The sequence below is a fragment of the Ascidiella aspersa genome, chromosome 7 (assembly GCF_963924565.1).
Source record: "Ascidiella aspersa chromosome 7, kaAscAspe10.2, whole genome shotgun sequence".
NCBI lineage: Eukaryota > Metazoa > Chordata > Ascidiacea > Phlebobranchia > Ascidiidae > Ascidiella > Ascidiella aspersa.
The window spans coordinates 19,194,332-19,217,653 of NC_139453.1; the positions used below are offsets into that span (position 1 = coordinate 19,194,332).

The following is a 23,322-nucleotide window of genomic DNA, read 5'->3' on the forward strand; positions in this document are numbered from 1 at the left end:
ATTTTTGAAGATCAAACGGCCTTCTTTATTATGGTTTTAGTTCCATGCACCAGAAGTAGCTATTCAAAAGCATTAAAAACAAGGATGCTACCAGCGCTTTGCGACAGTCTCCAAGCGAAGCTGGGTGGCTCACCTTTCGTTGACGGACGCCCCTGGGGTCGATGAAAACTTTGACAGGAGCAGATTGTATAGTCGCATCGACTAATGCTGGACCCAGGCAGAAAGGGGCTCGGCGAGAAATACGGGCGGAGTCGACCGGGAACCAACGGCGGTGAATTTACTCGGTGGGAGGAATTAGAAAAACGACTTTGGCAGACTCGCGAAAAGTGTCCCCTTTTTTCCACATTGGTAACAAGTAGCGTTACGAGCAGGACACGTCGCGCGGCTGCTGTGCTGTCCAACTCCGCAGAAGTAGCACAAAAAATTGTTTAGCAACAGCCAAAGAAAGAGATTCGGCAGAAGTTGCGAACTCTCGTGCCCGTCGCTTTTCAGATCTTTAACTTTCAGACGCCAAAGTAAAAGTTTTGCTCATCAAAGCAGACTGCTGCTGCTCTTTGTAAAATCTTCGGCGAGCAGAGAGGAAGCCTTGCTTAAATGCAAATCTTCGATTTCCAAGAGACGTTGACTGATAAACGGAGCCGAAAGACCATTTTCTGAAAGAATCTCTGGTAAATGTCTTTATATTGATGAGCAGATACAGGACAAAATCCTTTGTTAAAAGTTTTGAGTTCCCACAAGTTCTCCGCGAGGGACTTGTCAGGGCCTTGGAGATAAACAATTAGGAATTCCTGTTTGCAGAGGAAAGGGTATATCGCTTATTTCGAAATGGTCGATAAAGTCGTTGACGGAACGAAAGGAGCTTCGTGCTCGATCGCCAAAGTTTTTTCTCTTGATCGTCAAAGTTTTCGGATGTAGAAGTTGTCGGGTGTTTTGAGTACGTTTACTTAGCTTAATCAACAAATTACAACATAGTTTAACTTAGTCGCTGTAACAAAAAGAGCGTTAATATAGATGACGAATATAAGGTGTCCCAATAAAAATACAACAAAGATGGACGAAATATAGTGAACTGAGACACGTTATAAAGGGAGGGAAGGAATGCAAACAAGAAGCAGGACGCTTAATGACAATTACGGAGAGAGGCAACAATAAAATGAGAAACGCACGAAATTAAACGCCATAGAATTTAGAATTAAGATAGAAACATAAATCATTACAAATATTCAAAAGAACAGAAGCCCCAAATGGGCCCAAAACAAGTAAAAACACGCGATGTATAAAAATTGAAATATTTGGCACACACTGCATACCACAACAACAGCTGCAAGGTTGCGCACATAAAATAAGTAAAAAATATAGCGCGAGGCACAAAAAACTAACAGTGCGTTACGGATGTTATAATAATTTTTGTTCCTATTTTAAACACGGTTGTACGGAAAAATGCATTTATAAATATCAAGTTTGACAAACTTTCGTTTAAAAGAGTAACACAGTACAGAGGGCGCACTGGCCTGTAAAGATACAAAAAACGCGAAACATACGAGAAAGACAGTTGTGATTCGCGGCAAGCGCGGAACCAGTTTTCCAGTTTAGTATTTAAAACAGGCAAACACATTGGGATATGACTGGATCCGTTCCTGAAAAGAATGCGTTTATAATATAATGTTACAATCAAACATGTAAAAAGTTGCCCTTGTTTTTACTTAATGGTGAATATTTTTTTTAAAAAACAAGCTAGGAAAAAGATGCAGATGCGGGACGAATGTGGCCTGCGGGCGCATTTTCTCCAGGTCTGCTTTTACTTAAGTATTTTTTTTTGACAGGAACTGATATTTAGATACTTACGATACCAATTTTTTTACATATACTTGAAGTTGTTAGGGGACTTCCCGATTTAGAAAAAAGTTAGCACCAGTGCATGAGTGGCTGAGTGCGTGCGTGGTATGTTATGTGTGCACTGTGCATGCGTAAGCCGTGAATGCGAAACCCTGGATAAACTAACTTTTCACGACATAAAAATAGATCTGAACATCCTTTTTGTGCGATTAATGTGCGTGTTTTCTTTCAAGGGATGTTGAATTTTTGTCTCATCTATCGACTTTAAGTACGGTACCTAAGTTAAGTGTTGGACCTGTAATGAATCTAGAGTTACGAAACCAGTGTTAAAATTTAAAACTGGTAGAATAAATATAATAATAATGCTTGACTCACCTCCACCCAAACGCTAACTCTCAGCCTAACCCAAATAATATGCTTTGAGTTTTTAATTTACCCTGTGGTAGGATTAGACCGCCGACAACGGCTATAATCGTATCATTCTGTTTTTATGACGTCCTATGCTTTGCGTTATGCGTTAGAATTACGTATTTGTAATTGGGTAACTTAAGAAATGGTTCATGATTGGCCAATTTGCAAGCTCTGCTACTAATTTTTAATAGTTTCTTGTTTTTTGGACTATAATTGCTACTTTTTAAGACCTATTTTGGCTATGTTGAAGCTGGACAATATGGTACAGTTGTAAGCATATGCGTAGCCAGGGGCCATGGCCCCCCAAAAAAAATTTATAAATATTTTACTCCCAATATTAGTTCTATAGCATTTGTTATGAGCAGTACCACAATAGTTGATCACAGACATGCCACACCTTCAATTGTCATGCACTGTTACGTCACAAACGATGTAGTTAATATAACGCTTGCTATACATTAATGTAGTTTTACTACTTTTAGTCAGTTTTTGCTCTTTTAATGGTTTTTGAGTATTGTGTTAATGGCCACTGGTTGTAAGTTGTGCAAATGTTATCTAGGTTGTACACATGCAATATAATTTGTTTACATGAGTTGGGCACAATTTGTCGACATTTGGGCACCATTGTTTGACTCACAACATGTTTGTCAAATCAGCTTACAAATACAAGCAATTTGTTGTGTGTCCAATGTGAAATGCCTCCTGAATTACAGTTAACTAATTTAACCAAATAAAACTAAATTTTGTTGAATATTTTTTGCTAACAGTGAATTTTGTTATGTTGTCTTACTGATATGTAATTAAAAAAAAACTAATTTATTTTGGCATGATAATTCTATTATATCTTAGGACTCAAATCGCATGCACAGTTTATTGTCACTCATACTTAAACTTTAGTTAAACCCCCATGAATATAAAATTGCCGCCTGCGTACATAGAATGTAAACAGTACAAAAAAATTTTAAATTAAGAATATCAACTTGATAATACCTAACCCACCATAAAAAAAACGCTAACCCGCACCCAAACTAGTCATTTGCGTAGTTTTAACAATTATTTGAGCCCTAGGGATGAAATCTAGTCGGCATAAATAGGAACTCATAATAAGAACTATAGAGCAACACTATCTTAAGCGGAATTGTCTAAATTAGCCTAGTATTAAGCTATATACACAGTATTATTTAGGACAGAATAAGACCGAAATTCATCGAAATAAGGCCTTAACCTGTCCGCAATCCTAGTTTGTGGGATGATTGGTCTGACATTGACATCGGCCTTTGGGTATCGACATAACACTTGGATCTTTTAGTTTGAATGACGCCATGTTTTGGCATTTTTGCGTTTGCTACTGTTTTGGCATTTTCCGTTTGCTACTGTTTTTGCATTTTTCTGTTTGCTACTGTTTTGGCATTTTTCTGTTTGTTAATTTTTCGGGTTAAAGGTGTGTATTAGACTGGGTAAAAAAAGCCCAGTGTGGATCTGTCCTTATTCTGGCCATTTATGTCTTACTCCGACAGCATAAGGGCATTCCAATTTAGACCTTATTCCGCCTATTATATATTAAACATATTCCAACTGTGTTTTATTTCTATGTTGACGTTATTTTTATTTCAGTCAAATTGCTAAAGTCTGGCCATTTAAAGCAGTTTTTTACTTGTCTAAATTTGATGCATAACTACATGAAAAACAAAATGTTAAATAATAATTGTTTCAAGTTTTTCCCACCTGTATTTTGATCTTTACCTAAATTTAAATGCTGTGTTCGCCCAACGAATTGATAAACCTTGACGCGCAACATGTCATAGTATGCAGGTCGCCTTTGGGCTGAATAACACAAAAAGCTCAAACATAGTAAAACTAGTATAAGGGCGCACAAAGTGGAATATTTTTTTTATTTATGACATTCAAACCGATAAAAGTAGAGCTTATTTTTTTTTGTAAAATAGTTCTTTTAAAAAAATATAATATATATATTTATTTAAAATCATTTAGATAGTCGCCAAGTCACCAGTATTTCTTCCCTGTGTTAGGGACGTTAAAAAACCTAGTTGTGGCTTGTAAGGACTGTTTGGCTTGGTCTAAACTGCACCTCACTTTAAACAAAGGTATATGCAGTGTTTTTAGAAAAAAATTATCTAGGTCCGCAAACATTGGTGAACACAGAAAAAACATCTACCTGAATGCATAATGATTAAACGTTTTATATACTGAAGTTGATAAGAAAGTTTAAAATGCATTTCTATGTGATAATTATGCTTCTTTCTTACCAACTGACATTTTTTCTCTAGGGGTTCTTCTTAAAAAATGTCTAACCAAAACTCAAGTTATGACAAATGGAAAGCAAAAAAACCTTTCAATAAAAACCATGCAAAGAAAAGAAATTTCAAAAAAATTTCAAAACATAATGTTGAACCTGCAGTTTCACAAAATTGGGAATTAGACAATGACCAGGTAGGTATTTTAGTTATTCAAAAAATAAATTTGAATGTTTTGTTAGTTATACGTTTTTCAGTAGTTATTAAATAGCAGGTTTCCGAAAAAACTTATTTTTAAGTACAAAATAACTAATTATTTTTTATGTTATCAGTAGGACAATTATTTTTTGACTTCAAAAAAGTCAAAATTTGACAAAATTATTTCAAGTCAGAATCAAATAAAAATGCACGTAAATCGTTCACAAAATAGTCAGCTTTTTTAAATTATCGTTAATTTTTTTTCATCAAAGAAAAAGGTTTGATTCATATTCAACAACACATTTTTATTAGAGCCATATGAGAAGTAACCAACGAGGCCTCTCTGATTTAAACAAATGTAATGAACAGTATTTGCTGTTGTTTTTTTCGCTGGTAATTTGCAATTATCCCAGTTACTATTTTAATAACTTGGTCTTTGTTAATTTTTCGGCAATTATTTTACGCTTACACCACATTTTTCTAATTTGGTATTTTTATATATATTTTGTTGGAAACGGCAAAAATACCAAAATTATTTGCATGAGTTTTGCATTAACTCAAAAATATATAACTGATTATTGTGTTCGATTTGTAGTCAGTAAATAAAAACATGTGGTTGGTAACGGCAAGACACCAATACAGTACTCAAATAACAATATCTTGTTTAACTCAATATATTTTTCACAGGTCAAAATTTTGTCTAAATAAATTATTTTTAGGTAAAAATTTGTCAAAATTCAAAATTTATCAAAATTTTAATTTCACAGAAGGGAATTTTACACACTAATTGCACATGATACTTGGTCAAATTGTAGGATGTTATGACACCAGGCTGCATGAAATCCAGGGTGTCAAAAATCGCTCTGCACACCCACGTTTGGTGCCTATGGGCGCAACCATCCGCACCAAAATTATATCAGTTTCAAATACCCGTAATGAACGGCAGAATTGGATAGGAATGGCATTTGTAAAAATTGGCTCCAATGTAGCGTACTCCATATTGTTTAGAAGAAAGTTGTAATACTAATACATTACTGTCAGTGAAAAATTCATGATTACATACTAAATGAAACAATTCATGTGACATAAAGCGTAACGTTTACGTCAGTTGGCTAAACAATGCTATAATATATTTTTAACTGGCATAACAGTTTCACTTAAGCCTATGCATTGCACTACATTTTCGGTTTTGAAAAATTAAGGTGCTGGTCATCCCTTGACTCTTTCCTGCCCATTGTGTCTGAAATGGTATAGCTCAGGGGTGGGCAACGTGCGGCCCTTTTCTTTTTTTTGTGCGGCCCTTCACCTTCTTCCAGCTATTTTTCCCTATATAAGGCTATTAGTGTGCACCATGTTGGGACTTTTGCTCTATCAGTTTTCTGTTTGAAGTGCGATGTATAGGGATGTTCAAAGTAGAATATCGAATCCTTGGATTCGAATCCAGACAGGTTTAAACTTAGACGGGGTTTTTATGTTATAGGCCAGCCAGACAACCGTCTACCATTGCTGGTCATCAGATTGGCTAGAAGCAATGTAAGCAGGGGTGGATCTAGAGGGGACGCCTGGCCATGCACCCTAAAAAGTATTTTTTTGGCAAATTTCTATGCAAATACATTTTTTTCGCGTTCCGCACAAACTTCGATCTGTTTTAATTTTGTTTTAGTCCCTTTGCAGTATATCATGGCATATTGCGCCGCATTACTAATAAAATCCAATTTTTTGTTTAAGAACATAAATGCCTGTGTTTACAACAATATGCAATTCTTTTATGTGCCTAAGCCCATTTCCATTGAATTTAAAGTTTTGTCAAATGTAAACCTAATAAACGCATTTCTTTTTCGCGCTTTCCTCTATGAATTTGCATTTCGGTTCCATATTTTCCTACGAGTTCGTTAGACAACCAAACGTCTTTTTAATATTAATTATGTTATGACGTCATGATTTGACATTTTTTTGAGTCATCCCTAAAAAAATTTAACTAGCGGCCGTAAGAAAAATAAGACTGTCAATGCGGCCTTTAAGAGCTAAAAGGTTGGGCACCTCTGGTGGTTTAGTACAATCAAGGTGTAACAGACTTTTGCCACGCATATTGACTGAGATGTTATGTTTAACAGCTGGTTTTGATTTAAGGCTGTTAATTAAATTGTACTGAGACGATCTGCACGAGAAAGGTTTCATTGAAATTGTAGGAAAAGTTATTTCCGAATCCACAAGTAGACAACTCACAAAACTGCCGTAGTTGCTGCCTAGTAGCTCATTAGTTTTTTAGTAAAAGCTGAAAATATGAATTAGTGGTTGTTTGATGTGCGGCCCTCCTGTAAGCATTACATTTCCTAACTGGACCTTGTGTTAAAAAGGTTGCCCACCCCTGGTTTAGCTAAATGCTTCCCCACATAAAAACTAACACTTATTAGGAAAAAAAATGTTGTAGAAGCTGTCTAATCAACTGGCGTGGTATAAAAGTTGGCTTAAACCGCATATTACAGCCGATGGTTTAAAAAGATTGTGACAATTTAACATGCAACCAAATTACAATGTTGTGTGTTGATTTTTAAAGTGGTACGACTAAATACTTGATACACAACACTTGGCCAAGTGTGCCACACGTCTTTTAAGTAACAAAACTTTATGTTGTAGCCAGGGCTTTGGAGCCGGAGCGTGAGCCGGCCCCGTAGCCCTACATTTTTAACGGAGCCGGAGCTCCACCTGAAATTTAAATGGAGCTGGAGCCAGTTGTTTAAAATATAGCTCCGGCTCCGATGTATTTCATAAGAGGCTATGCTACTAGCCTTCCACTAATAGCTGAATTCACATAATTTAACAGCAACTCTTCACAAAATTAGGAATTGTTGCATCTTTGGCGCACCTTTTTGAACTAACCATTGTGGTGTTTCGTTTGTGAATATTTTGAAACGCTAGATATTGCAAATTAAGCGTTCAGCCTTAAACCTCAGTTTTTGACGTAATGGAGCCGGAGCTGTGGTATCAATAAGCTCTGGAGCTGGAGCTGGAGCTAACCTATGATAAAAGAGAGCTCCGGAGCTGGGACCGGAGCCGTTTAACATTTACGACTGCTCCAAAGCCCTGGTTGTAGCAAGTCGAAACATAGTGTAATATTCAAGCAAACATGAATCCAGATTCCAAACTGCGCCAAACGTATGAACAATCTCATTTGAAAATTCACTTACTACTGTTCAAACTGCTGCAATAAATGCAATATTTTGCAAACACTGCCTTGATCTTAATTATCTAGTATCCAGCAACATTCACAAATAGCCAATCAAATTGAGAAGCCAACTTTTTGGGAAATATTTGCATTGTAAAACTGATTTGTTTTGTTCCAGATTAATAAATTTGAGGAATATCCATTTTCCAGCAAAACAAGTTATGGATTGTTAAAAAATGACTATGTAAAACCAACTGCAATTCAAAAAGCATCTCTGCCCTCATCCCTAAAAGGGAAAGATGTACTGGGAGCTGCCAAGACAGGTTCTGGAAAAACCTTGGCTTTTATCATTCCAGTAAGTGTAAAATTGTTTTTTGGTTTAGTTTTCTGTCATTGATACAATTCTGTGCCACCACAGGTTCTAGAATGTTTACATCGACATCATTGGAACAAAATGGATGGCCCAGGTGCTCTTATAATATCACCTACACGCGAACTTGCATTTCAAATTTTTGATGTATTACAAAAGGTAATAGCTATGTAATTAACAAGAGTAACACACAAAAGTATGTTTAAAAGAATTATGGTAAGATGTGTTTTACTTTTTTTGGAATAGTGTCACTAATACTAAGAAAGTACACAAATTGCTGTTTTGTCACAGAAAGCTATATATATATATATATATATATATATATATATATATTATATTCATGAATATTCCACCAAAAAATAGAAGGTAAATAAATAATTAAAAGTGTACTAGGATTCAATATTCTGGATTCGTTATTCTAGATTTGAAAACTACTATGCTAGAACACTACAGGATTCTACTTTGAACATCCCTACAAATCTTTTTTCCTTCTCTTGCTAGTTTCTTGCGATGCGCGAAGAACATCCCTATTGACTGTCAAATCTCAACAAATAGATATTAAAATACTCAAATCATTATGCTACTTACGCTATTTGTAATCTTACATTCACTAGGGTTGTTTTTTAAATGGATAACTAATTGTAGGATAATTAAAGTTTTATTAATCAAAAAAAAAGCTGTGTGCATTTTGTGTATGCCAGGGTTTATTTATTGGGGCCTCATGGACCCTTGGGAGTCCTATCCAATAAATTTGTAAACTTTGTTCAATAAAATAAATTCAAACTGTGTTCAATAAAATTTGTTTTAAAGTTATCATGATGTATGTATTAGGTTGGTTGCAAACACAGCTTCTCGGCCGGCCTAATAATAGGAGGAACAGATGTGTCAGCAGAAGCTAAAAGGCTCCAAAAAACAAACATTGTGGTTTGTACACCAGGACGACTGCTGCAACATTTGGATGAAACATCATACTTTACTTTAGACAATGTAAAAATTTTAGGTAGGTTGCACCTGAAAGGAAAATAAATTATTTTTAGAAATCACTAGACGAATACCCATCTGTTACATACCCAGGCTTAATAATGTATTTAACAGTTTCGAAAATCTATTACATACTTAGACAAATGCAAGGTAGCATTCTGACTTTGGCATTGGAATGCAGTTAACATTTTTCATGGTAATATATGTGGTCTATTTTGTGTCACAGGGAGAGTGCATCCAGGTTACTCAGCATATAAACCAACAGTTGATTTTCAAAATTGTCATGATATAAAATAATGTGTTAATCGCAATGAGTTTATCTTACTCTATATTAGGGTTAGTTCATACAATATTTTTTGTACCACAATAGACAAAAAGTTGATAATAAATATTCACACATGGCATGCAAATAAAAAAAATCACACATTTCTAAAATTTACAGCTTTGGCAACATAGTATCAGGCCCACATACAGAACCGAAATTGTCTGTTTTTCAGAAGATGGATGAAATTCCTTTTATACTGCTCTTTTCCCAAGGTTAACTGAAACAGTAACTGTTCATGCCTAGAGTTCTTCCTTTAGGGATTTAACTTTGGTTTCATTACATAATGAAGTAGAAGCTATTGATACAAACTGTTTTTCTTTACTGGTTTCTGGACAACACAAAAGCATAAACTGCCTTTGGTTTCCATATTGGCCAAAAGTATCAAGCCTGTTGTCCATTAGCAGTTTAGCAAAAGTTTAGTTGTCATTTGTTTGATTTTTAGCAAAACCTAAAACTTAAGAGATGCCTAGAACCCAGAATTTAGATTAGAGAGAGCGTTAATTACTACATCATGCATTGTCAGAAATGTAGAATTTTTATTTGAAAAGTCCATCAAAAGCATGTATGGAAGGTACAAGAAGATAAACCAGCTCATTCATAATCTAAATTTCCTGCTGAGTAAATTTGATGGGATCCAGTGGTTCTCAACCTTTTTTCCTTCATGGCTCATTTTGGTTTTACAAGAATTTTGTGGCCCAGTAAATTTTTATGAAAGAAAAGGGTATAAAATAAGTTTAGTTTGCACAAACCAGGGCATATTTCAAGACAGAGTTTTACTTTAACCGTGCATTAGTGAGATTTTTGCTGCTGAACTTTATCGATCATTTCATAAATTTTTGGACGGGTTGAAGAGAGTGCACAACAAATAATTTGTATCCCAGAAGAAGCTATTTTGGAAATTTATCTATTTATACTTGCAATGTTAATACTATGTGTAGTAATTCCTGAAGTGGCACTGTCACGGACACAATAATGTGCCCGTTATTTTGGATATACTTTGACGCTTTTCAGCCTGTATGTTCAGAAGTGTTAACTAGCCTACTAGTATCGCTTTCGCTTGGTTTTCAAATCGCACATAAACCACTCGATGTTTACCTTGCCATGTTTTATCTCGAATGTCCTGCTTTAACGCAGTAGTAAACATCATGCCACTCTTTAGGCATTGTGACGTAGCACAAAACAGTTAGTTGTAAACAACAAAAAAGTTTAACGCATTTAGGAAGAATGTTAAATACAACTGTTAGAAACTAATTTGTAACAGACACAAATGATACTAAATTCTTAAATAAATCTAGCTTTTTTGTAATGGTCTATGGCCCGTCTCAAATGTTTCCATGGCCCACTTGAGAACCGCTGGGATCATAGACACCTTAAATAGAAGGACTGGTATCTTCTATGCTCGGTATCTGGAACTTGGGTCCCACCATAATTTGTGTCAAATACATGGTAGAACCTTCATTCTGGTGTCTCTTGGGGTTTTTTGAAGGGTGAGGAATTACTTTTTCATACTTTTAACCTTCTACCAGGTCATCTGAAGGTCATTTAAAGGTCAAATCACATAAAAATAGTGCAAAATCACTCAAAATATTGCATATTTTCTCACTTAAACAACTGAAACACACAGTATGTTACCCTTTGACTGAATTAAAATCTATACATTGGCAGTTTAGCATGGATAATTCAACAGAAATATATCTTAGACGAATAACTTAGTTATTCTTGAAACAACATAATTGAAAGTTAATTTTTCTACAATATATATTTAACATGTTTAGGTAAAAATTGCTAGAACAATGTTATTTCAAGGGACTCATCACAATGAAATTTGTAGAAATGAGTAATCAAACTACTTGTGGGCATTCTAAAGATACTTGTTCAGTTTTTACTAGAGGGTTTTTCTTTTCTTCTCAAACAGCCAAGTTGTCTTTCTTTGTCACTGTTGTCAAGCACAAATGCTTTCAAAAGAATGTTTGATAAAGTAAGACATGCTCCTTGAATTACAACATTGGAATATCGATACGAAGCAAAGCATGGCTGAGATGAGCTCGGCAGCAATGCAAGTTGCACTTATCAAACAGTTTATAGGCTGAGTGTACGAAATGTACTGTTGAGAGTAGAGGACTAGAGGTACAGTTAGTCCACCTCTATTTAAGTTTGCGAGAAACTCCGAATAAATCCGATGGTCGTCGTCATTTTCAGTTTCGCTACGCAAGATATTAGCTTGATATTTGTGTTCCAAATATTCTTCTGCAGTTTGATTGGTAAGCTATGTCGTCCGACATCGACCACCTGACCATGCACAAGAGGCTATAATGTCACAAGTTTCATTAAGTTTCTTGAAACTATTGCAGTTCTTGGTCTATGGTTAACGACACTCATCATGCATGTTAATACCGGAATATTGACCTTTCACATTCATCATGTGAAACCAATCAGTGATGATACTACACCGAAAAGCCATCGCAGACTCGCCGAATCTGTCGATCTATGATGCAAGCAGAGCAAGCCAGAAAAACAACTGGCCTGCAGTGAGGTTCGAACTCACGACCTCCGGTCAAGCCGGGACCGTCGCTCTACCAACTGAGCTATGCAGGCTCAGACAGGAGCGAGTCGAGAAACAACCATGCGCCAATACTTGCACATTTTGTTAGTACAAGCAACTTCCCACTGGGGGATCATCAGTCCGTATCAATCAAAAAAAAAAAAAAAAAAAGCATCATAGATCGACAGATTCGGCGAGTCTGCGATGGCTTTTCGGTGTACTATTGATACGGAAGCCGTAATCGTTGGTCATAAAGCAACTTCCGAGGGGCTAGATCACAGATGTTACTAAACACATATGTTTGTGTGTGTCTTTCATCAATCAGTGATGAGTTTGACAAAAATGATGGTGCCCTCGTTAATGCCAAGTTTATCCTTTAGAGTTGAAAGAGCAGCAACTGTCTTGTCATTGTCATTGAAGATCTGGAATATAAAAGGCACACTTTGTCTCTGCAATTTTGGGTATGCAGCTGTGTATGTGATCTTGGTAAGACGGATGCTGTTTTTCCGATCTTCATTGTACAGTGCTTCTATGTCCTTCCATCATGCAATATATGTGTTTCCATCTTTTGTGAAAGAAAGTTCCTTAACATGCACCGTTATCAAGTTAATTCTTATATTTTTAAAAAAATAAACGTAGTCAAAAACGAGGAAAGCATAAGAATTTATAGCGTCAATAAAGACTGTACCGGGGCCATGTAATTTACCATTACCTGCAACATTTGAATTGCATTTATCACCTACACAAGAAATTATACTACCACCAGCATTGTTTTCCGCTACTAGAGCTTCCAGTAGAATTTGCTTGAGTTGATCTAAATTAAGTTTTTTATCAGGGTCGTACCAGAAAATCAAAAAGGGGGGTCCTAAATTTTTAACTTAGGGAATTTCCCTATCTTCCGTCTGACGTTCATGAATAATGACATCATAAAACAGTGACAGTATGACGTCATAGAATGGTGGTTGCAAGACGTCATAAACAACTAATCTGAAACAGCCAAAGAGCGACCAGCAAAAGCGAACCTTTAGACGCAAAGCGAACACGTGCGTCGTCGACAATCCTGCCAGGCGCCAGCTGCGAAATCACAGTGTGCAATCGTTAACTTCAGGAGAAAAAATAAACCAAGACCGTGAAATATGTTTGATTAATTGTGGTAGAAACATACATGATTCGACTATCAGCAGCGCAGTTTCCTAAGTTCCATGAACGGAACTAGCGCTAAATTACAAGCACGCCTTTCGCCACCTACAAGGGGCAAGAGCCCCAACCCCCCTGGATGGGGGCAATGGATAATAATGTATAATATTTTTTAACTAATAAATACATAAAAATATTACTAATAATCGCATTTTGAAATTCCAGGAATTCCAGGGGCAAGTGCCCCCCTGGTCGTTAAATCTAGAATTTATTTCAGGTCTGTATTTTAGTGCTTGGGTAAGTTTTTTCAGAATTTTGAGTTTCAAAGGACTTGCACAACAACGGTAACTACCACCTTTCTTACCTTTTCTATTAGCAACCAATTGTGAAAGATCAAACCCATATTTTCAGCCTCCACAAGGCCAAAAGCATCATCATCAATTTTTTTATCCCTTCATCTGAATAAGTTTTTGAAGTTGTGCTAATATGATTGTACTACCTTTGTGTTGACTAAAATAAATTAATTACTGCGAAATGATACCCATGTGCAAATCAATTGATGCATGTAGAAAATTATTTTCCAAAACCATGCATCACACTAGCTTTGTCTTTGAGGCTGCAACTTTTAGGGCCAGTCCAACCAGTTGGGTGACATGACAAAGCTTTGTACAATTTACTTGAAAGAGTAAATTACAAGATTAAAGTAAAGACAAGGTTCACAGGCTTTGGCAGTTTTAGTTCAACCTCGAGGTGATATTGGTTGCCTCTTATTAGTAAGTTAGCTGAAATTTTTATTTGATATTAGCGATTTAGTTGTAAATTTATCATGCAAAGCTTTATTCATTATCTAAATTATATTTGGTTTGTAAATCAACTGAATGTCTAAATCTACAAATCAGGCGAGGTAAACTTTCAAGTGGACATTCTCAACCTATGGGACCCCCTTTAAAATATCCAATTTAATAAAAAAAAACATTACAAAAAACTAAAAGAAGACAAACAAACACACACCTCAAAAATAAGCATGTTTCTGAGAAATATACACATTAGTATTTTCTAGGACACCACCACAAATCTTAGAAATAGACACAAAATGGTAACCCTCTTTAAATATCAAAAGAAAAGTTTTGTTATGTTTACTTAGTTGTATCTTTATCTTTATATCCAACACAGTTCTTCAGAAAACAAAAGTTTCCCCCATTTTTACGCTATAAACTTTGAATTTCCTATTCTAAAATATAATGAATTTGGCATGTTTTTTTTTTAGATCTTCACAATTCAACCTAAAAAGTACATTTAATTTTCTCTTTTCATTCTAGTGTTAGATGAAGCGGACAAAATTTTAGATATGGGATTTATATCTACAATAAATGCTGTGTTGGAGAATGTTCCTAAAGAAAGACAAACTCTTCTCTTCTCTGCCACACAAACTCAGTTGGTTTTTCTATTTATGTTTGTTAGCATAGAATATAATCAAAATTTAAACAAGTATTGTTTATTTATAGATCCATAAAAGATCTTGCAAGATTAAGTCTTCAAAACCCAGTTTTTGTATCTGTTCACTCAGAATCATTACACAGCACACCAATTGGATTAAAACAGAGATACATCACCTGTCAACTAAGTGAAAAGTTTAATATTCTTTATTCATTTGTACGCAATCATATCAAAAGCAAAACTTTAGTGTTTATGTCCAGCTGCAAACAGGTATAACTGCAGAAAATAAAGTTATTCGTTATTGAAAATGTGTTTTCATTGAATTACTTTGTATACATAGGTTCAATACTTTTTTATGGTGTTGTGTCGCCTACGGCCAGGTATACCAGTCATGCACTTTCATGGAAAAATGAGTCAGCAGAGAAGAATCTCAGTTTATCAGGAATTTTGTCGTAAAACTTTTGCTTTATTGTTATCTACTGATGTTGCTGCACGTGGACTAGGTATTTAAACTAGTACTTTTATTTTTGTAATTTAGTGTATGTCCATTCACAATTGGGCATTTAAAACCATAACGGCTTGTACTTCTAATTTACCAATAAGTTATAAACAAATAGATTGTTAAACAATTTTATTTTTTTAAGGATACCCCTTGCTTTTACAGACTTTCCTCATATTGACTGGGTGGTGCAGTATGACTGCCCTGAGGATGCAAACACTTACATTCATAGAGTTGGTCGGACTGCCAGGTACCATGGAAATGGCAATGCTCTTATGCTTCTAAATCCTTGTGAAATAGCAATAGTAAATGACTTGAAAAAATTTAAGGTATTTACTTTACAATGTAAAGATTTAATTTTTTTAAAGATTTTTTTAATTACAAAACATGTTTTAAAGGTGCCAATTGTCGAATCAGAATTAAACACTAAAAAGGTAACAAATTTGGAAAATCGCTTGCAGTCATATTGTGCTGAAGATAATGAACTAAAAGAGAAAGCTAAACGGGTAAGTTTTCTTCAATGTTGTCAGGCTGAGGTTACTGAACTCTCATCATTCTTAGTTTTTTGTCTCCTAAAAACTTTTTTTCTGGTTAACAGCGTTTTTTAAGTAGGATTTCTTGTGTAATATACAGCCAGTTTTACAGCTAATAAGAACCCTCCCAAAATGTAATTATTTAAAGGAAATAATAAAATATGCTTGTAATAATATGACAGATTGAGAGTATGATTTGCCAGTTAATTGTGAATGTTCGGAATACTAAATTCACAAAGAATATTTTGTTTCCAGTTTACTTACCAATAACCATTCATCATTTTGTTTCAACAAAGTTTTACAAACTTGCTTTTAAAGCAAAAAAAATTGAAAATACATTACTTGAATGAAGTTGAGCAATGAGCACTACAACAAAGTAAAGAAAAATCACATAGAAATATTTTAATCAAAGTCAATAAATAGTTTGCGGTTACTGTATTGTTAAAATTTAAAAAATAACTAACTTGTTTTTGGAAAACTTAACTCTTCATCAACTAAGTAACATTTATTGAAAATTTAGAAATTTATTGCTTACAAAAAACACAAGCCAAGTCAAATTTATCCCTTGCGTTAAGTTTACCTCGCTTGAGAACCCAAGTCATGTACAGTAAAAGGTAATACGAATAACAGGGCACTTTGAGTTGATATTTAAAAAGTATAGAACAGTTATAATTAGGGCGGTGATTTAGCTTTTTACGAGAAAACAAGTATGTTGAATAAACAAGTTTAACCTACTTTATTACAAATTACAAGCTTAAAACTTGATTTGTACATCTACACAAAAAAATCATTACTGTTTTTTATGTTTAGTGTTTTGTCACTTATCTTCGTTCTGTTCACTTGATGAAAAACAAATCTGTTTTTTCTGTGGAAAAATTGCCGCTGGAGGAATATGCTTCATCTCTTGGTCTAGCCTGTCCCCCCAGAGTTAACTTTTTGCGACATAAACAGAAACAAAAACAGCAACCCCAGGTTAAATAAAAATAAAAAATAAAAATTTGTTAAACACGTTTCAACGTAAATAGTTATATATATTAAAAAACAGGACGAAGACACTGAGAGTGTTGCTATAAAAGATGTTTGGAGCCAAGATACCGAAGTCGATAACGAAAGTCTATTTACTGTCAAGCCTGATGAGAGGGTTGTCAAGGTTCGACGAATTTTTATAATATATTGTGTATAGGTTTTCGAACTATTAAAGTAATACATCCAACAAGAACAATTCATAGTTGTTAATATAAAATTAAATTACTACAATATTGGTGGTGCGTAGCGTATTGGTCAATATTTGCCTAATGTTGCTATTCTTATTTTTTATTTGATTTTTAATAATTTATTACAGGATGAAGAAATAATTTTTGAAAGCCCCAACGTAACAGCAGAGAGGTCAAAAAAAAGCAAAGCTGCGGCCGCTAAACAACTTCTGAGGAAGGGTATGAAAGTCAACACGAAGATAGTGTTCAGTGAAGAAGGCGAGGTGCTTATCACGTGCATGTTGCTCACGTTTTATGTATTTGAAAAGAAATACCCAATATCCAGAATTACCATTGTTTTATTTTAGATTTGTGCTTATTTTTTTGAGAACCCCGTACTCCAAATTTTTTGTCAGTTTTTAACCGTAAGGCACAATGCATAATATGAGAGGTTGCGCCGTGTGACTCAGACTCTACAAATCGCAATTTATATTAAAGTAGACTATCAATGTTGGTATTTCGAGCAATATGCGAATCTCTTCGTCACGCCAAAATATATAAGGCGTCACGCCAAATAAACGCAATTTTTTCTGTGCTTTGAGAGATTTTAACTAAGCTGCATTTTGCTCACAAGTTTGCTGGAGTACAACAGGTGTTTTGTTTTGAAATATATGTTTTATGACATAACAGTTTGAATTAAATTTATGACGTTATTCCTATACATTTGCATATTCCCCCCACAAAAAAATCCTGGATCCGGCTTTGGTCATCACAGCCTATCGTGCTTATTTTTTCGGCCTGGCACATGCTAATCCTGCTTATACGACAGGTGGAGAAACATATCCCGTCTGCACTAGATTCGACTGACGAGAGGGAATCTATTGCTTCTGACGATGAAAACCCGGAAGGTTTTTAAATTATTTTTCGTATTAACTGCAGTAAAACTATTTATTTAACCCCTTTCTCGATTAAGGTGGAATAAACGTGGAGCGAACCAAGTTCGAAATGACCGAACGAGACAAAGAAGACCGGTTAAGACATGCGCTTAATATTAGGAAGAAACATACGAGTACTCGCAAAAAGGCAAAAGAGGAAAGGCGACAACAACAGCAAAATAAAGTAGGAGTAGGTTATTTACAAAAGAGAAGTCACTTGTTTAGCTGAATCAGTTTTGAATAATTAAGTCCCAGCCTACGTACAAACCTTACATAATTAAAATTATAAGTTTGATAATTTTGACACAAAATATTTTCAAATCAGTGTTCAAAACTTTTGAAATCTTGTAATTCGCGTTCTAATCGCTGGTGTTGACCAGTACACCAATATATATATTATATGTATATTTATTTATTTTAGGAACGTGGTGCCAAAAACTTTGACGAAGTAGCGTTAATCGACGAGGGTGAAGACGAAGTGAATTTTTCGGAAGGTGAGTTTGATGAAAGTGATGAATCACTAAGCGACCCCCGTCCAACGAAACGGAGAAAGAAAGAAAATACTAACCCACCACCAGACTCGCTCCCCGCTCCCGACTGGAGTCTTGCAGAAGAGGAAGACTTGGTGTTGCATCTTTTATCACGTCGCGCTACTTCTTGATATTCGTGCAGTTGTGTAAAAAAACGGATTTGCATGTATTTTGTGTAGTACACATATCAAGTAAATGGCAGGGGTCGGCAACCTTTCGTTTGCAGTGTTCCAGTTTATGAATAATGTTAAAATATCAACAACTCGCGTGCCAAAATTTTTCTATATTTGGTTTTGCACTGGCTACCAGGGCTGCGAGTCGGGTTCCGAGTCTGGTTCCGACTCTACATCCTGTGTTTCCCCCACTTACGTAACCAAATTAAGGTGGATATCCGGCAATCCACTCATAGGGCCCATAGAAAATCAATATGTCACCAAATGCTATTCCACCTTAACAATTTACAGTTGGCTGCCTTATTAGGTTCGAAATTTGCGTGCGCAACGTCGGACTCTGGTAGTTTTACCTAGTCTTACTAATTTTACAATTGAACTGACATCTAATTAACGTTTTTTGTGAGACGCCATTTACCAAATTTCTTAAGTTGAATTCTGGGCGCTGCTCCAGAATCCCACCACATTTTGTCCGGGTGGTTATATTGCCAACAATGGTTGGGTTAGGGTGAAAGTTAGCGTTTGGGTTTTGGTGGGTCCAGTATTATTATTATACTTATTCTTACATATTTAGGCCTACGCCTTCCGTTCAATTTTAACTTTTACACCTCTTTCGTTGGTGTTAAAATAAATATGGTAGGATTCTAGACAAGCCCCAAATTCTGTAATATACCCAAACCCTGCTAAAAAAACGAACTGTCACGAACGCAATACTGTCCCCGCTATTTTGGAATATACATAAGACTTTTCAGCCGATACCTAGAAGTGTTAACTATCAGTTACGCTTTTATGAATAGAGATCAGTGGACTTAACGCAATAAACATCACGCCACTTTTTGGGCATTGTGACGTAATGCGATCGGTAAGTCGCAGACAACAAGTTTAACGCCCACATGAAATATTGTTAAATACAACAGTTAAGGCACTAATTTGTTACACGAACACTCCAGATCGAAATTGAAATGTATGCAACTAGCTCTAGTGTTAGTGATGTAATGGTTGCACTTTGTTAAGATAACGTGCGCACGTTAAATCATTTAGCGTGTCTGAAAAATCATCTCGCGTCCCAAGGGTTGCCGAACCCCCTGGCATAGCACAATTAAAAAAGAAAATGTATTAGTTCAAATGACAAGCATTCTCCCACAACCGTACATTACTTAAAACAAACAAATTAACGACGCGAAAAAGTCTAGTCATACTAGTTTTTCTCTGGTATAATAGCGTTCACTTATAATTTTTGGAATCGATAGTTCTATTTTTGCTTCTTTGAAATACTTGTAGCCAGGGCTGCGGAGTCAAACGTGCGCATGCGCAGTACCAAGTTCGAAAGCCATAAGGCTGCAAACTCTAAATCGTAAAGGTGGAATATTTTCCTGTCACCTTATTTGAGTGGTTGAATTTTATAAAACTTCTGAGTGGATTGCTGTATATTAAACCCATTTTAGTTAGGCCTACATAAATGGGGTTAGTACAGGATGTAGAGTCGAGCGGGACTCGACAGAATCGGCAAATTTGGCCGGAGTCTGACTGCGGTGGGTTTTAGTGCGTGAAACATAAATACCCGATAAATCATTATTCGCATCAACTTTTTTAATAATACTTGGTTAAAATGTAAGCACCTCGTAATTAAGTGCCGTTGCAGAAAGGTTAGGCTGTAACACTTTATCTATTTTCCCTTTTTGCGTTTTTGCCCTTATTTTGTGATTGAAATTGCTTTTACTGTCACTTTTATCTGATCAGATAACAGTTGTGCGAAAGTTTGGCATATGTTTTTATTCTCTCATTCACCCCAGTAGGCCTATCACTACCAAAATTGGGGTAACATCAATGTGACAATAAAAGCTAATTCAAATTAAGGCCAAAATTAGACTAACCAAGTCGAAAAAAGACCTATAAGTAAATCAGACCTTAACTGCTCTGATCTGAACGTTTAGATTTTAGTACTTCTATCATGTATGTCTAAGATTGCGCAATTAGTTTCAATACAATTGCGTTATGGAAAATACTCTTGTAGCTAATGCTTTTTTAAGCACCCTTTAGAACAGCCTTTCTTAACGTGGGGTAAATTTACCCCTTCCTCGTTTTAGGGTGTAAATCAGCTATCAATCAAAACATCAGTTAACAGGACAGAAAAATTGTGCCAGCTGTAGGTGTTGGTAGCCTACTTTGCTAGTTCAGATTAACCGCTCATTTGAAGCTAGCTCCGTAGTCCTAGCCTAGTGATTCTTTATCGTCTAGTATCGGTAACGTTATACTTCGCTAATTGATAATTTTTTTTTTATTGGTAACATCCTTATTTCTTAGTTACTTCATTGTTACGTCATTTGCTGCTTAAAATTTCAGCTTTTTCGGCCGCACGGCATAGATTTTCGTGTCTGCAAGCATCGTGTTTTAAGTTTAGTTCGAATATTCTGGTTCCGTTTTTTTCAACTTACCTATGCAAATGCGGCTTCTCTGCATTGCTTACTATAAAATCTAAAGCACAAAACCGACTTCATGTTTATTCTGATATTCGTTGTGCATTGTCTACTAGTTTACCAGACATTGAACAACTCGTTGCCAAAAAGTAAGAAAAGCCGTCGAATTAAATATAACTAGTGTTATTTGTTACTGTCGTTTTTTAATAAATGAGCACCATTTAAATATATTGGGGGTAAATCTGACATTCATCTTTGTTTAAAGGGTAAAACATACAAAAATGGTTAAGTACCCCTGATTTATGATTTAGATGTAATAACTAGGGCGAATATTTTTTGACCAAATTTTCAGGTTTACGCAAAATTCATAAAAATGCTTAATTGATGTTTTTGTCATTTCAAAAACACAAACAGCTATAAAAATACCAAAGAAAAATATGACGCTGGTTATTTTAGAAAAATGTTGTGAGAACAATTGAAATACAAGGTAAAAATAATTGCAGAAAATTTTCACTTATGACCTAGTATGTTATCCAAATAAGAAATAGGCTAATTGCAAATCACAAGTGAAAAAAAATGAAATACTGTTCAAAACCATTGGACAAATCAGGACTACACAACTATATAAAGCATAACCTAATGCGATAAACTATAGACCTGCTGGGTGGTTAATTCTGCCGGCTCGCGTGCACCGTAATATTGATCTAATAAAGATTTAATACGGTTAACATGTCGTTTGTTTAGACTCAATTAAAAACTAAATTGTTATGATAAAATGTTAACTGAACGACAATTTCGAAAAGCTGACTTTACGTTTTTGAATTTGTAAACGATTTATGTTCATTTTTAGGTGAAAAAATTTTGACCTAAAGTGTAAATTTTGACTTTTTTTGACGTCAAAAAATATTCGCCCTAGTAATAACTATTAAAAAATCCAAACACTTGTAAAAAGTTAAGACAAAAGCGAACATTAGTAAACCATATATTTAGTGTAATTGTTTCATACAAGACAATGTAAAGCAAAATCGGAATACACTATTTCCAATAAAAGCTAATTAAATTATTATTCAACTTTAATGATTTCACAAACTATGTTGCAAACATTAGATAATAAGCAACTAGTACAGGTAACGAAAAGAACAACAACGTCCAACGCACACACTTTGGCGTTGGTTTAAAACAAGATTTACGTAAATAGACGATTTGGAAAAATACGGACTGATAAGGAGTAAAAACGAACAGGAAACGTTACTAATGCTATCCGGTTAACCGTTTAAATTATATACGAATATAGGATAGCAAAACATCCTAAGCGGTCAACCGCTTTCTGTTTGTATCCTCCTAATCGCAATACCAGTCGTTTAAGGTTGCTTTGTAAAGGCTCTGGTATAGTGAGATGAACTTTGTGTCGTTCGGCATTTTTAATTTAAATACTAAAGTAAATAACATGCAGGTTGGATCGCTTCGGTTTATGTCAATCATTGGTAAGATCAAACTAAAGATTTTTCGGGTACGTTGAATTCTGTTTGAAAATACATATTGCATGTGCCACCCTACGAACGACAGGGAACTGGACTTTGTTGCATCAAAATACCTTCTTTTGTTGAGAATGGGTATTATTTCAGATTAAAAATGTCGAGACAATGCTCTTCAAACCACTTTTGTAAATGAAATTTGTTAATGGGTACACTATGCACGGATCTGTAATGTAGCTTGATAATAAATTGTAAAGATTTAACTGAAAGAGGATACAAGCTCGTATCGAAATGTCTTAATAATCAAGATAGTGTCGATCTACTCGACCTTGTTGGCTTTACAATTTATTATTATCAATCTAAATTTGTTTTGCCAAACTTGACTTTCTAGTATAGGTCAGATGTATTTCTTTCACCGAATAAAGCTGTGCGAGCCATTCCACTCTTCAAAATAAACTCATATTTTCGCACTAAGTCCGAATGTTTTGCGTAATTTGAATATGGACATATCATGGAGAACGTTTCAATTAAAAAAGTATATTTTCAATTTTTAAACCTGTTAAATGTAATGCGCTATTTGCAAGTTTTTGCGAGCGCCGCGTCACACTAGTCAATATAGTTAATGCAATATAATTTAAAACTTTAACAAGATGACCGCGCTATATTATTTTTTGCAACGCAGTTCCTGTGTAGCCATACGGCTGTGGGGTTAATGGCCTTCACAACTTCTAGGTAACATCAATAAAAGCCATTTTGTTTGTCCAATTCGTCACGACGATTAAATGTGTTTAGAATTGCTTGAGTTGCACATTAGCGGACAAGTTCGTTTTGACCCCAAAAGAGCGATTATTTATCCTCCCCTGAGTGTGAAAAACTGTGTGTCAAGATGGAAAATTTAGTTACATTTAAATG

The 23,322-nt window shown here is 35.2% G+C and overlaps 1 protein-coding gene and 1 pseudogene across 1 annotated transcript; one reads left to right on the plus strand and one right to left on the minus strand.

Moving 5' to 3' along the window:
* Positions 1–4,239: 4,239 nt before the first annotated feature.
* Positions 4,240–20,483, plus strand: LOC146138159 (putative ATP-dependent RNA helicase DDX10). Its single transcript, XM_083393176.1, has 16 exons — positions 4,240–4,352; positions 4,536–4,698; positions 8,045–8,221; positions 8,285–8,395; positions 9,068–9,236; positions 14,541–14,655; positions 14,727–14,928; positions 14,999–15,161; positions 15,323–15,486; positions 15,556–15,663; positions 16,501–16,662; positions 16,736–16,840; positions 17,033–17,167; positions 17,713–17,791; positions 17,857–18,002; positions 18,240–20,483. Exons 2-16 carry the CDS (start codon positions 4,552–4,554, stop codon positions 18,477–18,479), a joined length of 2,223 nt encoding a protein of 740 aa, XP_083249302.1. The 5' UTR covers positions 4,240–4,352; positions 4,536–4,551; the 3' UTR covers positions 18,480–20,483.
* LOC146138160 (uncharacterized) lies at positions 11,418–11,964 on the minus strand (annotated as a pseudogene).
* Positions 20,484–23,322: the final 2,839 nt, after the last annotated feature.

Coding starts and splice junctions, on each gene's coding strand:
- LOC146138159 (XM_083393176.1), top strand. CDS start 4,552: ATGTCTAACCAAAACTCAAGTTATGACAAATGGAAAGCAAAAAAACCT. Junction 8,222..8,284: donor CCTTGGCTTTTATCATTCCA/GTAAGTGTAAAA, acceptor GTGCCACCACAG/GTTCTAGAATGTTTACATCG. Junction 17,168..17,712: donor TGTTCAGTGAAGAAGGCGAG/GTGCTTATCACG, acceptor CTTATACGACAG/GTGGAGAAACATATCCCGTC.